This window comes from Motacilla alba, chromosome 2 (assembly GCF_015832195.1).
Source record: "Motacilla alba alba isolate MOTALB_02 chromosome 2, Motacilla_alba_V1.0_pri, whole genome shotgun sequence".
Lineage (NCBI taxonomy): Eukaryota > Metazoa > Chordata > Aves > Passeriformes > Motacillidae > Motacilla > Motacilla alba.
In genome coordinates this window covers 39160656-39179035 of record NC_052017.1, presented here as the reverse complement: position 1 = coordinate 39179035, position 18380 = coordinate 39160656, and the positions used below count along the sequence as shown (strand labels likewise).

Here is an 18380-nt window from a genome sequence, read left to right as displayed (position 1 = left end):
TGACAAGATTTAGTTATTATTTTCTCTTTTTTAAAAAAAACTCCCCATGATAAATGTGGTGTAGTATGGGAAATCTCTTCTGTATTTAAAATAGCTGCTTAATTTTGTAAAAAGGAGTTCAGAAGGAAAAACAACTATTTGGATTAAGCAATGGCTCATTTTGAGGCTATGGTCATACAGGATTCTATTATTAAGAATCAAAGCGGTGCTAGTGTGTTGACCTTTCTAAGAAACAATTATAAAATTGTCTTTTAAAGGATGCTGAGAATTTGAATGGCTATTCTGTGGATATAATTCTGTCTTTCATTTAAAAGAATTTAGTCTTGCATTTGCTATGGACATTTGTTTGGTGAAGGACTCTCTCACAGTTAACATAATGATGCTGGAGTAAGCTTTTTCAGCTTGAATATGTAAATTGGAAATCACCAGTGATTTGCAAACTTAGATGAAAACTAGGGCTATTATCTTGAACACGTTAGCTGCAAGAATTAAATGCTGCCATTTCTAGTAGCTGTGCCTAATAGCATCAGTACTGCTGCTTAGTGATAGTAAGCTCAGCCCTTGGAGCAATGGAAATTAAAATCTTTATAATCTCTTAGGGGCTCCCCCTTTCTGTATTCTGTTTTGAATGCATTTTATGATGTAGACATCTGTTTGCTAAAAATTTAATTAGTACTGCTGTCTGGCTTCAGTCAATTGAGTTATCTTCAGCTAAAAGTTAAAGGATGAGTACTGCCTTTACAAATAATAAAAAAAATAGTCATAGTAATGTTTAAATTCTGAGTGTTTGTGAGTAAGACTGGTTCCACATATTCTTTCTGGTCTCGACCAGGCAGTGACAGTTTATACACAGTTGTCATCTGAATTAGGCAAACCATATGTACTCCCACCACCCTCCTGTTCATGGGTGGCAGTGTACAGGAACAAGGACCGGGTACTTTCTCTGCTTGGCATCCCTACCACTGTGCACCCAAAACATGCAAATCGACTGCAGAACTGTTTTGCTAATCAACAACTACTGTACCCCACCCACATTTCTTACTAGCAGATGGTGAGGCAAGCCTGTAGAATATGGTGATGGATTTTACTACATCCCTTGAAAAGTAAATAAATAATATTTGAAAATAATATTTAAAAATCTAAATTACAGAACTAATTAGCTACAAAAACATAGCATCATATAAGTAGGGGATTTATATTCTCTGTAAAACTTTCATGGTCACATTAAATAAACATTGCTTCAGTAATTTAAAGTACTTCCTAAGCAGGAGACTGTATTTTTTAAGGTATTGGTCATCCTAATGTTCTCAATAGCTGAGGTTTCTGACTAAGACATTTGTTCTGGAAGAAAAGATCAAATACTATTCTGCTACAAGTCCTTTTGATTAAAAAAGAGGGTTTATATAAGCATTTAGAACAAGAAACCTTTCAGCATGAATAAACAGAACAAATTACTTCATTAACTTTCAGCTACTGTGCATTTGTGTGAAACCATGCTAAAACGATAACCCTGTCAGCACTGTATTCTTTCAATGATTTCCAAATCATGGTATGATTTTTCCAAGTCATCGGCTGGTGGGCTGCTGTTTGCTCTGGATATCAGGCAAGATATTTCCCTGGAAAAATCTTCAGGAGTCAAGATGCTGTAGGCCAGGTCATGGTTGCCTCTGTTTCTCTCTCAATTGAATTCAACTTATTCTTTCTGTGGCCGCTGCACAGCTTTTTGCATAGTTACATAAATTTGGTTTGAATAATCTCAATTTGGTATTTTAATATAATTTAGTAATGTAAAATAATAATTTTAATTTGATCTCTCTCTGGATAAAAATTATCCCTAGAACAACAGACTAAAATTCAGTTCAGATTTTTTTCCCTGATTAGGAACAAGCTTAGGACTTGACTATGATAGGGGCTTTGCCTTAGTGAGCTCACCATCTGTATGATAATTTGCAGTATTAATGTTTGCAGTATTAATGTTTGTCTAATAGACACTTTTAATACACAAAAAGGAAATTTCCACAAAGACATCTAATGAATTAGTGTCACAGACAGTGTGCTTACAGAAATGCTGTTATGTCCTAAAACAATAGTCAATGCCCACTCTATAGTTATGTAACAGCAGCAGCAAGATTCAAAGAAAATTGCTTATTAGGTTTGACCCAAGAATCTGTATCTTGCTTGATAATTTTATCAGAAGAGTGTGACCTGTCAGTCTCTTTCACTTCCCTGCACTATGACCTCTCTTCTGACTTCCTATTGTTAAGTTCACGTAATTTATTTTATCTTTTGTCTAGGACCTCATCCCATATATTTTCAAAATTTGCATTTTGTATATAACAGCAGGATATCCTCTAGCATCATTAATTGAATTTACACAGTACCTCTGAGCACCCAAATAAGGCATTTTACCAAAGATATCAGTACTATAATTACGAAGAAAAAGTAGCTCTGAATTCTAAGCTGAAGGAAAAAAGGTAAACAAGTTGGTTTTCAAGTTGATTTTACAGATGAAAGTAGTCAAGTGTTTTTCTATAATCTGAATGAAAAAAAGTCAAACACATTCTGTGATATGACCTTTACTTATTGCTAAGGCTTGAACTCCAACATCAGAATACACCTACTAGTGTAAATTGTTATCATTCAGGTTCATGAAAAGCACTGAGGAAAACCAAAGGAAATAAAGGAAATAAATTCAAAGGAAAACAAAGGAAATAAATTCTGGTTTTCCATCAAAATTGCAGTTACTGCCATCTTCCATTTTCTTTGAATGTATCTTTGTTTTTTGAATTATCATTTGGCTGCCTACTGAGTGTCCATGTTGCATCCTCACAAGGCATGCATTACAGTAGTTTTAAGAAGATGAAAATGATACGAGTCAAGTTCATTTTTTTACATTAATAGCAAAACTATATCCGTTATCATTCTAAATACAGAAGTTGTGTTCAAATCTTTCTGATGTTTGAATTGTGAGATGAGGTGCCATAGTTATCTGTTCTCTAGTCTGTTTTATTAAAATGTCATAATTGTAAACTAGTTCTAAATGCTTTGATTCATTTGTGTCCAAGAAGTCCAAAGACAATGTGAGTGGAAAGGACATGTGAACAAAATACAAACCCCTAGTATTGTGGGAAGAATTGTAGCAGAAGTTGAAAATCTACTAATTGTACTTCCTCTTAAAGAATTTGGCTGGTAAATGACACATATGCAACCTTTAGAATGTAATTGTGTGCGTAGTTATGTCGTAGTGAGTAACTAAATATTGGGTGAGTTGTTGTTTTGGGTTTTTTTTGTTTTAAAAAAATAAGCCTACTTCTAGGAGAATTAATAAAACACTTGTGGCTTGCACTGCTTTCTCCCTGGTCCGGAAGTGTTAAAGGGTGAGCTGCATGGAGAGAAGGCTGATGTCTGGGCTGCAGGATGCATCCTTGAACAGATGGCCACTCTGAACCCACCAGTTTACAGCACCAATATGCCCTCCTTGGCAGCTAAGGTATTCACATTTGCCAGATCAACCTCCCAGTTATTTCTGCATGTGTTCTCATGATCCAAGAGAATTTATATTTAAGTTTATTGGTACATAAACTGCTCTCAGCTCTAATGTGTGTGGCTTGTGAACAAGCACAAGTGTTTATCATTGTATGAATTGCTATCTTACCATTCTAATTGCAAAAATTGCTTGAAAATGTTCAATATTGAAGCACTTTAATCTACAGTGAGTATGTAAAGTAATGTGGATACCTGACTGGAAGAGACAGTCTGCATCTAAGAGACTTGTTCTGCAAGTTAGAGCTGATGATAGCTCATCAGATAGTTTCAAGGGACAACACTTATCATACTGGATGCTGAAATAAACACTGGAGTATTTTTCTTCAGCAAACTGTAGATTTTTTTATTTTATTTTTCAGATAGTAGGGGTTGTGTATGAACCTGTGCCAGAAGGACTGTACTCTGAAAAAGTCTCATTTACCATTAAGAGGTAATTACTCATTTTATTTCGACATCCTGCTGCAAAGATGTTTTTGTTTTGTATGCTTCCAGCAGAGATAATGTGACAGTTTGCAGGCTTCAGCAACTTCCAGTATTTGTCTCTGAATAGGAAATATCTTTGGATTTAAAGAAAAACAGAGCTATCTCCTTACACCAATAATAACATATACAATATAGCTTCACACGTGCAACTGGAAAACTCACACCAGTATACTCAGGGCATTCATTTATATTTTATTTTATGTTCATTTATATTCAGTACTGAAATTTACATTTAACAGTATCAGTGCTGTACTTATTTCCCTACACATCACTTTTTTTTCCCAATAAAAATCCAGAATTTAAGTAATTTTCAAATGCAGATTGTGGTCAAGGAAATAACCCTATTAGAATATGTTATTTATAGATCACTGTATGATCGTGTTCATAGTTTTTTCTGTTTATTTGACTGATAGAAATATGTTTTTCACTACCTTATAATTCTGTTAGCACAACAGCAGAGCTAACAAAGTAATGGAGGAAAAGATGAGCCTGTGCTTGCTACACTCACTCATCACACATTTCTTAGCTATGTTTATATCTTCCTGGAGATAATGTAATGTGTAAGGCAAAGTATAGAGTGAATTAAGAGATTTAGTTAGCTCCCTTGATTTTTTCCATTCTAGAAAAAAAAACCCACTTAGTACAAAATGCTTATACTTTGTCATTCAGATATTCAATTCTGTCTCTAAAAAGCTCATTACAAAAAAGGTTTGTGTAAGGTTATAAACTAAGGTTATTATAGTATGTTTTAATGTACAGAAAGGCTTCTTAAAAACCTTGAAAGGTTACTTAAAGACCTTGTGGATAAAGGACAACAATGGAGAGTACAGGAGCTAATAGAAGTAATATTTATGTTGAAGAGGGTCTGAAATTAATTTTAATGAAAATATTAAAATCTTTACATTACACAATAATTTTTATACATATTTTACTAACAGGGGGAGGTATAAAGTGTTTTTTTTTGTTACTGTTATTTTTGTGGGGGCTATTTTTTAATACTGTCTTCTACTATGGGTTAAATCTTAATATGTTATATTTAGGTTTTTGCTTATGCTTTGTGAACTATTTAGAAAGAATAAAAAAATTAAAGAAAAGCAGTAATAATGAGATTTTACTTATAATATAGATGAGGAAACATTAACAGAAAAGATGCTGTTATTTTCAAATGACTAAAACAGAACACATTTTAAAGATGAATGCTGTAAGAAAAAAAATAAATTCTTGATAATGATTTGAGGAAATATTGAAAGCTTCTTGTTGCAACTGTAAATTTTCATTTAGTATTATCATTACTATTCTTTAGTATTGTTATTAAAATACAGTTTTATTGCTTTAAGCTACTAAAGAAGTTCTGGTATCATAAATCCAGCCATCAAATTCCTTCAGAGTTGAACATCAACCTACTTGGTGTTAGTCATAAATAATTTTTAGATGCATGAGAAATGGATATAGGAGTTATTAAAAATCTATTCTAGCTCCCATTGGTCTTGGAACTTTTGCCCAATTTCAGTGAATTAAAATAAAAAATCAAAAGCAAACCCCAACCCAAAGTATTTTTAAGGGTGAAAACTTGCACCTCTTTAAAAGAAATACAAAATTTAAAGTAAAAAATATTTTTAAAGTTATGAAAATTAGTGAAATTAATCAACACATTTAAACAAATTTAAACAAAATTATTTAAGTCAAGAAGTTCAAGCATTGTAAAGCATTTTCAAAAGTGCTTCTTTGTATGTCAGTTGTGTTTTACTTAGAAAGAAATGCTTTAGATATCGTAAGTCATTCTATGACATTTTCTTTGAAGAAGAGTGTTGGGTTATATGTTTGTGTTTGCAGGTCAATGGTACTGTGCAAGGAAATTGTAGTAAAGGACCAGATTTGTTGGAGTTAACAGATTTAAGACACTTCTTAGTACATGCAGGACTGTCCCTAGCAGTTTTCATGTCCTACACTGCATACACTGCTGAAAATATTTTGGGGATTTAAAAATAGACCTAATAATGTATTATTACCATTCCTAAACACTTACCTAGGGTGCCTTTAACCTGTTAAAGTATTTTTGATTGGATGGTACCCCTAGAAGAGTCTAGTCCATCCTGCTCAATGCAGATACAATTAGATCTGGTTGCTCACTGCTCAGGGTTTTTTCTGTGTCAGTTTTGCATTGAAGGATGGAGATTCCACAACTTCTCTGGGCCCTCTGTAGTGTTTGTCTGCCTTTGTGATTAAAAGTAATAACAATTTTTGGATCTATCCTGACTTTCCTGTGGTTGAACTTGTGTCTCTTGCCTCTTGCTCTAACACTGTGCACCCCGAGAAGGATCTGGCCATGCCTTCCCATTATGCAGGTAGCAATCAGATCTGAGAATAGGTGGTCCAGGTCCCTCTGACAACTGTCCTGCCCATGTATCCCTGCGATTAATTCATTGTTCACAAACCTTTGGAAAATGCACTCTCTCCCATGATCTAGGCCATTAATAAAGACATTAAATAGTACTGACCCAATATCAGTCCTTGGAGAATGCTACTTCCAGCCACCAGCTGGATTTTGTACTACTGATGGCATCTCTTTGAGCCAGGAGATTCAGCCAATTATCTTCCTACCTTATAGTCCTTTGGATACTGTGGAATATTGTGGCAAACATAAGTCTTGCTAAAATAAGTAAAATAACGCTACTCCCAGCATAATTTTCTCTTTCCTTATCCTCAGAATGTAATCTCATCATGGACAGCAATCAGCCTAGTCAGGTATAACAGCTGTTTGGTTAATCCATCCTCACTGTTCCCAATCACCTTCTTGTTGTTTTTGTGCTTGAAAATTACTTCCAGAGGAAATTGCTCTATTATTTTCCCAGAGACTGAGGTGAAGCTGACTGGCTACCAGCTCCCTTAATCTTCCCTCTTGCTTTTCTTGGATGTGTGTGTGATATTCAGCTTTTATCAATTTACACCTCTGTTTGAACCTTTTAGACATGACAGATAGTGGTATTGACCAATTGAATTAGCACCCTCAGACTTTTCTTCTTTGGTCTCATGTACTTGTCTACATCCAGCTGGCTTAAATGCTTTTTCAATGTATTTTCTGCTATATGGAAATGCTTCATGCTAGCAGATTCTACAGGTAGGCTCAGAGATCTGAAACACTAATGGTCAAAATTTCTCAATAGAAACAGAAACAAAAGAGGGACCGGGTGTCTCAAACTTTTTCATGTCGTTTGTCACTAGGTTGCTCAGTGGGTCCACATTTTCCATAGTCTGTCTTTTCTTGGCCTTTCCTCTGCCTTCCACATCCATTGCTAGTTTCAACCTTTTCAGCTTCAGCTGAGGTTTGGCTTTCCTAACTCTACCCTTTGGGCAATACCTGTATTCTTCCTGTGTAGCCCACTCCTGATTCCTATATGCAGGATTGGGCTGTTCTTGTGCTTTGAGATGTCCCTGAAGATTAGCTTGCTTTCCCAAGCTTTACCTTCCACAGCAGTCTTCTATGAGAAGATTCTACCAGGAAGATCCCTGTACACGCTGATTTCTGCTCTCTTGAAGTCCTGTGTTGTAACCATACAATCTCACTTTGTCACTTCTCTCAGGATTTTGAACTCCACAGTCTCTGATGGTTGCTCTAAGATCAAGAGGCTGCTGTTGACCTTCACATCCCTGCCTCTTTCTTCCTTGTCTGAGAGTGACAGTTCTGGAAGAGTGCCTTTCAGCTCCATCAAGAAATTGTCATCAGCAGATTTCAGAAATCTGATTGCTACACTCAACCATAGTATTGCATTAGCAGATATCAGGGTTGTTAATAGACCCCAATGAATATAAGTGTCTGGAATCATGAAGCTTCTTCCATCTGTCCAACAAAGGCTTCATTGACTTCCTCTCTGGTTTTGTGTGGTTTATGGCAAGCATCTACCACAATGTCACCCATGTCGGTCTGCTTCTCTGATCCTCACTGATAAGCTTTTGACTACACATTTTCAGGTATTAGACTGCAGCCTGACTTTAGCCTTTTATCCTCAGTGATAGAATTCAGAACATCCCCTCTGTTCCCTTCCCTTCACTCTTGACCCCAGTGCACTGTGGTCACTTTCAGTATGTTCAGAGTTGGCGCTAATAATGTTATTTGTGCCCACATGGATAACACCATGTCCACATGAGCAGCAAGAAGTAATAGTCCAAGGGTCAGGATGAATCTCAGTAGTATCTCCACAATGTCCTGAATCAAAGCAACAGCCATCACATTCATCAAACTGATCAAGTAGATGGATATCTCTGCTCCCTCAGCCTCAAATGACTGTCAGCTACTGCATCTTACTTGTGAAGTGAACCCTTGATGCAGACTCACATGGCTCTGATGTGTCCTCCATTAGGCCTTGTTTTTCCTCACCTGTTCCTAAGTTACTCTAACTCTTCTGCAGTTATTCCTCTGTAGTCAGAGGAAAAGCCTTCCTTCTCTTGGCAGAAGTCAGAAGTCTTCAATCTAGCTCCTCTTGGGAACCTTCATCCACTGCTCCTTTGATAGCAAGCTCTAGATATTCCTTTTTCTTTGCATTGTTTTGAGAGTGTTGCCTCTGTGAAGATCCTGACATTCTCCTGTAAATTAAATCCTCCTGACAGGATGCTCCTCTCCTTCACAGCTGCTTTGTCCAGCGGTGCAGTGCCTTGGCCAGAGCACAATCCCCACAAGGCAGGCCCCATCTCCCCCATCCCAGGAGAAGGCCCCAGGCACTCCTTAGTGTGTCTGGGAGTGCACAGCCACAGTTCCCAGTAGCACTTCTGTTTGGGTCAGTGTCAAGGATAATTGTTCCAGCTGATGCTGGAGGCTGTGCTGTAGTGTGGCAACACCAAAGCTGCCCAGCTTCAAACTGTCCCAGGCAGGATGAGGGCGCAGTGCTGGCTGGCATAACTCCATCAACACCCCTGCAGGAATTCAGTGGTGGAAAAGGTTTTTTAGAAACAAGTAAATAGCGAATGTTCTGCCTGTGCTGCTTGACTCCTGATGCAGAGGCACGTCCAGACTCAGTAGAAGTCAGCTCACTGCTGCTTGATTTGATGATGAAATACCTGGATATTTTATCCACCTCTCATCTCACTCTGGAGAAGAAATTGGATTGGGAGAGGAGATGAACCCAGGGGTACTTCATGGAGGCTAACTGAAATGCAGTAACTTATCACCATCCACTTCCCATTTTATCACAAGTACATGTATTAGAATTTATTTTTTTGTTATTGCTGTTTGCCATAGCTGAGAAAATAAGATGCAGCAAAGCAGAAAATGAATCAAAATTCAAAGACCCATCCTCCTGTAACATTTTTTCCATGCAGACTCTTTAATTTATTTTTAACAAGGTATTCAATAATTTTTTTGAACATTCTTATGCAGGAAAAATGACAGTATCTTAAAACCCAATGTCATTCTATGTCGGAAAATGGCATTGTTATGGAGGTTTTTACAGTTTTGATAATATCTGATAACATTTAATTATTACAGCATATTTGTGAGTGGTTTGTGAATAGGAGAATATACACTTGATTAGGGTGGAACAAGTTGATAATCTTGTGTATGATTCATAAACAATGACACCTAGAAAATGGAACCTACAATAATAAAATTTTTAATTACAGATTGCAAAGTACAGACCAGTGATGCTGATAAGGTATTTGCTCATGTTTTCTAACTTTCTGATACAGTTCTGCAGAAATGCTTCTTACAGTTCTTCCATTTGCTTCAGGCTGCATTTTAAGCATCCTTCATGAAGAACATTGGTAGTTTACCTATAATATATAATCTCAGAGAATTTGTTTAAAAATACAAGGACAATGTTTTTGTGCAGCAAAATTGCATAGTTTTCTCAAGGAGGAAACACTGTAATTCTAGTTCCAATTGATATTTTATTATGCATATTAAAAGAACAAGAGATTCTGACAAAGATCCAGAACACTGAAGAAATGGAGGGGAATATGGCTTAGTAATGAGAAGTGGGAGACCTAATTTTGCAAATTGTTGCAAATAAGAATAAATCAGGCTATGATCTTTCAAATTTCAGAGGCATGTTACAGGGCTTAGAAACAGAAGGAGCCATGTTGTTTCTTTCTTCCTAGTATTTTGGAAAATTTTATAAATTTGAAGGATTTCTAATAAAGAGAATAATTATTCCTGAAAAGTTTGCCTTTTGTTAAAAAAAAAAGGGCAATGTTCTGACTAAAAGTGCTTGGAAGAATTTCAAGCAGCTGCTCCTGAAATAAAAGCCCTGTGAGATGTAGACAGCCTAATTTATCTTAGTCAAGGCCCCAGCAAGTCCACACCCAAGTAATTTGTCATTTTTCCATGGTGTCAGAGAATTTGGTGTTTCTGCCATGTAGTTCAATGTTTTGTTGAAGCCAGCTAGCTTATACTTTGCTTTCTCTACTGAAATGTACTTATGGCCTCCTTTTTCATCCCAGTTGTGTTATATTGTGAATGTTTCTGAAATTAGGACTGTACTCTCTGTCCTTGTATGAAGAACAGAGATCTTTTGGAGCCAGAGTGGAATTTGTTTTCTAAGTAGTTTAAAACTACAGTTTGGTAGCTGGTAAACAGGCAATTGAAAGGCGGGTCAGTAGATGATGAAGTACAGTTAGTTACCTTGTGTGGTAAGTATAGCATAAAATCCATGCTTGAAAATAATCCCAGTAAAAAGAATCATCATCAGCTCCACACATAGATCCTTATATTTCCTAGTTTTCCCTAGAAACTGTTTATGTTAGAGCAGAAACAGATATAGGGGTGGCAGGTGTTGGATAGAGTTTGGGTGTTCATTTCTGAAAGGTTAAGGCTGTGGACATAACACATGCAACAGAAGACCCAAACAATTAAAAATAATGGCAATAATTCTTTCTTATTAACATTATTAATTAATGTTGCACCTTTCATGTCAAGGTGATTAATATTATATTTTCATACTCTGGGTAGGAAGAGGTGGAAAGGAAAAAGGTAGTTTGTGTAAGGTCACCAAACAGACCAGTAGAAAATTTGAATTTTCTGTGTTCCAAGGCAAGTCCCAAAAGAGTAATTGATCTAACTAATTAATTGTCTTCCTAATATTTTCCTTTGAAGAGATGAGTGTATATCCAAACAATAATTTGATTGCTTTTTGAAGTATATAGATTTGAAAAATGTATTTTGTCTGTTTAGAAAGCAGTGAAAATAAGTCACTTTTATCACTTTGGAAACGTGTTTCATTACATGGTCATCATCCATTATTGTTTCATTTACTGCATATATCCTAAAAGGTTTTAAACTTTTTTCTCATTGCCACTTTTTTAATGTAGAATATACATATTCCTAAAACAATATAGAATGATGAATGTTCTGTTCAGTCCCGTGTTTTGAATGTGGTAGAGGAAAGTGTAAGTTTTATAATTGCAGTCCATCAGCTAGAAATATATGACAAAATATGAGCCATTTGTACCTTCTACTATTCTGAGAATATATTAAAAATGGGCAGACATGGTAGACTACCTGGATGGTCAGAACAACTTCTTTTCTCTGTTTCTGTAGCTCTGATCTGTGTATAAGGCACATATATTCTGTCACATTCTTTCTTTATGCCTCTCTGTGCTCTTTGGGAATTTAAGCTTATTTTCATTTTTATATCAATGATGTCACTAGAATACACATTTCATTTTTAAATTCATATGTGCAAATCCGTGTATTCAGAACAAGTTCCCAGTTACTCAGAGTAATGGGGGACGATGACGCTTAGATAATGGGAAAAGTAGGTCCAATATGTTTTTCTGAGGGTAGTCTGATCCATGGAGTATCTCCCATTCCATGTTAGTCAGGGCTAATAGAGAGTCACAATTCTCTAACCGTGCTTGCTCTGAGCTGGTTCATTTAGGTTGCCCTTAGCTGAGTGCTTTGTCCTAGTGTTTAAATGCATGAGAATACCCATTAGCAAGGCTGCTCTTTGCATTTTCCTGTTTTCACACTTGAACTGGTCTTTCCCTAACCCAGCATGCTGGAGGGCATGGCATATAGACCACAGCAAGTCATCTTCCATCTAGATAGGATTTTTAGCTGCACGTCAACACTGGCCCTCCCAGGCTAAATCTGTAGGTATCAAGGAGCTGTGCTACTGGACTAGACTGGTGCTGATAGAAAACATACTCTGATTATTCTTCTTGCAGGCAGCTTGGCTACAGCCTGTGCTAGGAAGTCTGTCTATCTCTCCTGCAGAGGCTGTTCAACTCTTTTTTGGCTGAAAATAGTAAACAGAGCAGTTTTCAAACTATAGTAGAGTAGCTGTTTTCAAACTATATGTAAATTACTAAATTTAAACTAAAGAACTTCACCAAACCTGAAATAGCTGATGCAGTTTCCTGACCTTTATCTGTGACATAAACCTTCATACTGCACATCTAGATGATTATGAGTTGATTGTATTGTATTTTTGAGGATCACAGCTATATGAAGGACTAAGAAACACAACATAATTTAACTGGTTTTTCACCCAGTCATTTTCCCCCTGTCCAGATTCAGTTCTGCTCTGCTGGCAATTGTTGTGCTAATAATCATGTTAGTTTCTAAGCATCACCACATGCATTACAAAGTAGTACTTAATTAGCAATTCAATTTGAATTAATCAAGTTTTTTTGTTAACTCAGAAAAAGACATAAAGATTGGATTAATGTTCATTTTCATTTCCTTTGTGTTTAGAAATAGATTTTGTGCTGTTCAGTGCACAAAAGATTTTCTTTTTTAAAATCCTGTGTGTGTGCAGCAGTTGTTTTGGTGTTGGTTAAAGCAACAAGCATGCTTGGGTTTAAAACACCTAGCATGCAACAGGTTATTAGTATTTCAGAAATACAGTCAATATAGAATATTAAAATATTTTTCTTAAAATTATCACTAAAATGTGTTAAATTTTTATAAAATAAAAGTGTGGATGATCATGACCGTGCGCGGCTGCATACATATCCCTTTGGAAATGAGCGAGGACTCAGGAATGTCATGAAGACTTAGCATTCCACAAATTGTTTTCTTATTCTTCCCCCTTTCACTCCATTGTGACACCATTCCGTTCTGCTATTTATGTAGCAGGTGCTAGAACTTATGTCTAAATTTTAAAAATGTTGGTGTGATTAAAAGAAATGAACCTTTTTACATTTATATTATTTAAGTTTGGAGAATAAAATGACAATACAAGAACTGTTTTGAAGGTATCATTTTTTAAGAGTTGATGAATATTTAATTTGTTAGTGCATCAAACTTTTTAATAGAATTGCAGAATATAAGGGAGGAAGAGTTGTCAAAGATTATCTTGTCCATTTCCAAGCCTTACCTGTCACTCCTGACAGGTATTTGACTAGTCAGTCTTAAAAATGTCATGTTATAGAAATAGTTTGGAAATAGCAGAAATGCAAAAACTGTTTTTACAGTCAACAATCATATGTCTGATTGAGTATTTTTTTTCCATATGAAGATAACAACTGCATTTAGTGTGATGCTTGCAGAAAATTTTGGTCTTTGCTTGAAAAGGTTTATACTTCATGTATGTCTGGTTTCCAGGAGATATTAGATTGACATATGACTGTGCATGTATGGGATGTATATGGCACTTGAAATTTTCAGACCCATTCTTAAATGTTGTATAAGGGCTCTGTTAGCACTGAGTTCAGAATATCCCCAAAAGCTGTTTGTTGTGCACATTCAAACCTGTTACACAGTGTATGGACACATATTTCTCTCTGCAGGATCCCAGATAGATGCAATAGTTAAACACTTAATTAATGAAAATTTCCTCCCCAGAATGGAAGTATGTAAAAGTTATGTATGGTTTTTCTCTTATGTTGTATCCCCCCAGTTTTTTTTCTTTTCTTTTTTTTTTTTAAATTTTATTTCAGCTGATTAATAAAAAATGTGGAGACAGAGAAGGAAAGAAACAAGAATAATCAGAGGTCTACAGAACATGACTTAAGAAGTAAGATTGACATGATTTTAGGGTAGTGTTCAAAATTGGACCTAATTACTCCAACTGAGAATCTTCTTGGCACCAAGTAGAAAGAATACACAAATCTTCAGAATTATTCTCTTTTTTATATATCCCAGTATAATGTCTACCTTTTCGTAACAGTGTGGTATTGTAGCAGAATCTGTTTCTGATCCAGCAAAATCCCCATGTCTTTTGCTGCAGACCTTCTGTCACCAGTCCTTCTCTAGTCTGTGCAGTTGTGTGGTTGTTTCTTCTTGCTCACAGAACTTTGCATTTTCCCTATTTAAACTTCATCGGTTCTTTTAGTTTGTCCAGTTTCTCAAAACTTTCTTTGACACCGACTGTCACTTTCATTGGCACAGCTCTGTGTATGATGTATATGCTGCAGTGTGATATACCATGTGAACATATTGCAGTCCGGGCACTTTTAATAGGCACTCTGTCTATCCATTATGCAGATTATCACTGTAATTCAGTGACAACATTGAGTGCTTTTGGAACAAGGTCAAAAAGGAGCCTGATAAATTGTGCTTGCTACCCATTTTCAGTTTAGCAAACACTCAAAGCAGTTACCAAGTTGAGTACAGTTTTTATGGTCAATTATTCAGCCAACTGATCGTGATTTTGTCTAGCTCACACTTCCTAGATTTCTTCTAGGACCTTATGAAAAGCATTGTCAAAAACCTTGCTGAAACCTACATATGTAACATCTGCTTCTTCTTCCTAATGCACAGGAGCTGTTACCCTTTTACTGAAAAAGATATATTGGTTTAGCCTGTTTTTTTCCCTGCCAATTTCATGTTAGTTATTACTTATTTTATTGGTAGTTTACCAATGGAAATAGGTTGTCATTTGTTGGGGGTTTTTTGTTTGTTTGTTTGTTTTTTAAAGAAATTAAATTGTCTAGCATAATGCTGTAATTGTAAATGTGTCTAAGAAGATTAATTAAATGCTGTTTGCAAATGCCACTAGAGAGCTCTATATTTCATGAAGACAGAAAAGTTAATTCTTCTGGACAGCAGTATAACAAAATAGAGCTAAATAAAAGATCAGTATCTTTATCTTTTTTTTTTTTTTTTAACAACTTTTAGATTCCTATTGGAAGTCAAAACCAGCAATTCAGGTTTCACTTTTCCAAAAACAAAGTATATCTCTATTTTAATGTTACCAAGGAAGAGACAGACAGTGAAAGTATATAGAATCTGAATGAAGACAGATGTTTTCTTCATGTCTGGGACACAAACTTCCAGAGATGCTTTTGCTCAGTAATAAAGGTAAATGAATGCTGGAAAAAATTGTTAATTGGTTCATAATTTGAACATTTTTTTGTGGGAAACTTTTCCTCTTAGCTTTCCTTTCGAACTGTGTTTTTTATGCATGAAAGCAGATTTTTTTCAACAATTAATCTGATGAATGGGGAAACTGAGGCACTAGTTTATAAGGAAAATGTGAAAATGAACTGTATCAACTGATGGAGCCTCCAGAGAGATTTGTAAGATACTGGATTCTAGAATCAAGTGTAGGTATGAGCAGAGTTCAAGTGAATAAATATCAACCTAATTCCTTTTTCAATATTTGGGATATTTTGAATATTTCAGTTTCATAGACAGATAAGCATCTGTCTTTCTCCTTATCTGAAATAAGTCTCTCTGAGACTTCAAGGCATATGAAAATGATTGTTTCAATGTGTTGGACTGCACTTTTCTCAATGAACCTGCCAAAAAATCATGTTCTTTATAACCTTATATCCTTATGTAGGCCATTTTGGCCCCTCTGCTATGGTGAGCAAAAGTGACATTGAACTTGCATCCCATCCTCTTCTAGTCAGGGTACTTTTGTTCTTCTAAATCATCCAGTGTCCTACTAAAAAGAGAAAAAGCAGTACATAATGTCACTTTTAAAAATTATTAGCGATTTTCTAGGTGGAGTAAGGTATGTCACAGCAAATTTATTTATTATTCTCAGATTAGTAATAGAATACTACAGTTTTCTATATTCAAGTGCTATGTAAATGGACCAGGTTTTTTTTCTAGACGGGTTATAGCTTTACAGTTTATATAACTGCTTTAACACTTTAGGATATGTCCCACTGATATTTTAAGAGTTTCTATAGTAGGTCTGTCCATTATTTTCAGGCTGAGGTCTATGGAATTCCATTCAGAAATTTCAAACAGGTTTCCTTTCATAATGGACAGTGAGATCTGGCTCCAGTTGGTATCAGATGTCTTTTTGATCTTTTTTTTCTCCCTCAGTTGCACCTGATTTACAAGTTATTGTTAACAATGAGTCTTTAGATATGAGCTTTGATACTGAAAATGTTGAAAGGAGATTTAAGTTTGAAATGTCCATGCAGTTTGACCCTTTTCTGTCTTTGCTGTGATTCCTTTGATGTGGAGCAGGTGAACTGGTTCTCTTCAGTAACTGTGCGCTGACTGTTCAGGGCACAAGAAGTGTGTTCATGTGTGCCAGGACTGGAGTGCTCTCTTAAAGGCAGTTCAGGAGTCATCGTTAGTGGTTTTCATGCCGTGCTACACTGCAGTCACTGCTGTTGTGGCATCTTGGACATAACCTCAGTCTAGTACTGAAGTATAAAATGACCTTTTCCCACTTGAATTTAAAGAGAAAACTTTGACAAGCCATCTCTTGGCTTGTTATAGATTTGGGACTAGAACAAAGGATGGGGAAGCAGATAGTTGAAGCAGATAATTTTGTAGACAGTGGTAGGTACAGTCAGTGCTCAGAGATGCAGTGAAGTTTCTGAGGAGAAAGCTTCTAGTGCATTCACTCTGCTGTGTCCTAATAAAGTCAAAATACTTCATGGGAAAAACTTTGAAAGAATGTTGTCTTACATACAATTTGTCTTATGCAGACTCGATAAGAATATAAGTATTTAGGAATGTATTATCTTATGGAATTACTTTATTATTAAAGATACTAATTTGTTTAATCTGATATATTTATATAATTTATCTCCTGTCCTCCTTTATCATGCTTTACTTTGACAAGATGGAGTAAAAAGAAACATGAATTTATTTACATGCAACAGAAATAACAGAAAAAATATGTGAAGATTTGGAACAATAGGAGATCATAAAAAGTCTTCCTTCAAAATATGTTGCATTATAATAGAAGCAATAGCAGGGACTAGGGATTTCTATTCATTCCAGAAAAACGATAAACATCGACAGCAGCAGGGGCAGAATTTTATATGCATCAAATAGCAAACAAGATGAGACACTTAAATTTTACAAGCAAATAATTTGTATTTCATGTTTTGATTTTCATAGCTCTGCTTTGATAATGCCAGTAGCATTTGGTCATTTCAGCCTCCTTCAGCATCACATCTGCATTGGTTTGGCACAGCCTGGTTTTAGGTAGCGGGAGGCCACAAAGATGGATCCTGTGGGAAGCTGCTGGAAGCTTCCACCATGTCCAGCAGAGCCAGTGGCTGATGGCTGTGAAGATGGACATGCTGCTGGCCAAAGCTGGGCCAGTGAGAGAGGCTGGTAACTCCTCTGTGATGACATATTTGAAAAGAAAATCAAAACAAAGTTATGGGTTTTGTTTCTAGTCAGAGTAGAGGAGGAGGTGAGAATATGTGAGGGAACCAGCATGGGAACACCAAGGTCAGTGGAGAAGGAGGGAAGGAGGTGCTCCAGGCACCAGAGCCAAGGTTCCTCTGCAGGCCCTGGTGATGACCATGGTGAAGCAGCTGTGCCCCTGCAACCCATGGGGATCCATGGGGGATGTAGAGATCCACCCTCAGTCCATGGGGTAGTGGGCAGATGCCTGGAAGAGACTGTGATCCAGTGGAAGACCTGGTAGAGAGAGAGGGCCCCTGCATCCAGGCTGGAGCAGCCTGTCCTTGGAGGTCTGCACCCTGTGGAATAGTGACCCACGACGCAGTAGTTTTGGGAGGACTGTGTGCCCGTTGGAGGGACTCGTGTTTGCAGCAGGTGTGTTTTTGGCGCTGCTGGTGAGAGTGGCCCCATGCTGGAGAAGTTAATGGAGAACTGTCTCCTCTGGGAGGGAACCCATAGCCTCACGGGGGAAGCACTCCTCTCAGAGCAGCGGAAGAAAATCCCAGTGATGAGCTGACCAAAAACCCCCATGCCCTGTCTTCCTGCACTGTCAGTGGGAAAGAGGGAGGGGCTGGGGGGAAACAGTGTTTTAAGGGCTTATTTTACCTCTCATTATCCTCCTCTGATCCTGTTAGTAATAAACTTCACTTTGCAACTAAAGTTGGGCCTGATTTACCCTTAAAATATTTCTCCCAGTCCTTATCTCACTCATGAAGCCTTTGTTAAGCCTTTTTTTTTTTCCTTGTTCCTCCAGCTGTGACAGGGGAGGGTGGGCAAGCAACTCTTGTGGGTGCCTGGCATTGGGGCA

The 18380-nt window shown here is 36.7% G+C and overlaps 1 protein-coding gene across 1 annotated transcript in view; it reads left to right on the top strand.

The window, feature by feature from the left end:
* Positions 1-18380, top strand: part of NEK10 (NIMA related kinase 10) — a 92603-nt gene that overhangs the window by 42238 nt on the left and 31985 nt on the right. Inside the window, 3 exon segments of the mRNA XM_038126894.1 lie at positions 3369-3490; positions 3906-3977; positions 9004-9216. Coding sequence (XP_037982822.1) covers positions 3369-3490; positions 3906-3977; positions 9004-9216 — 407 coding nt within the window.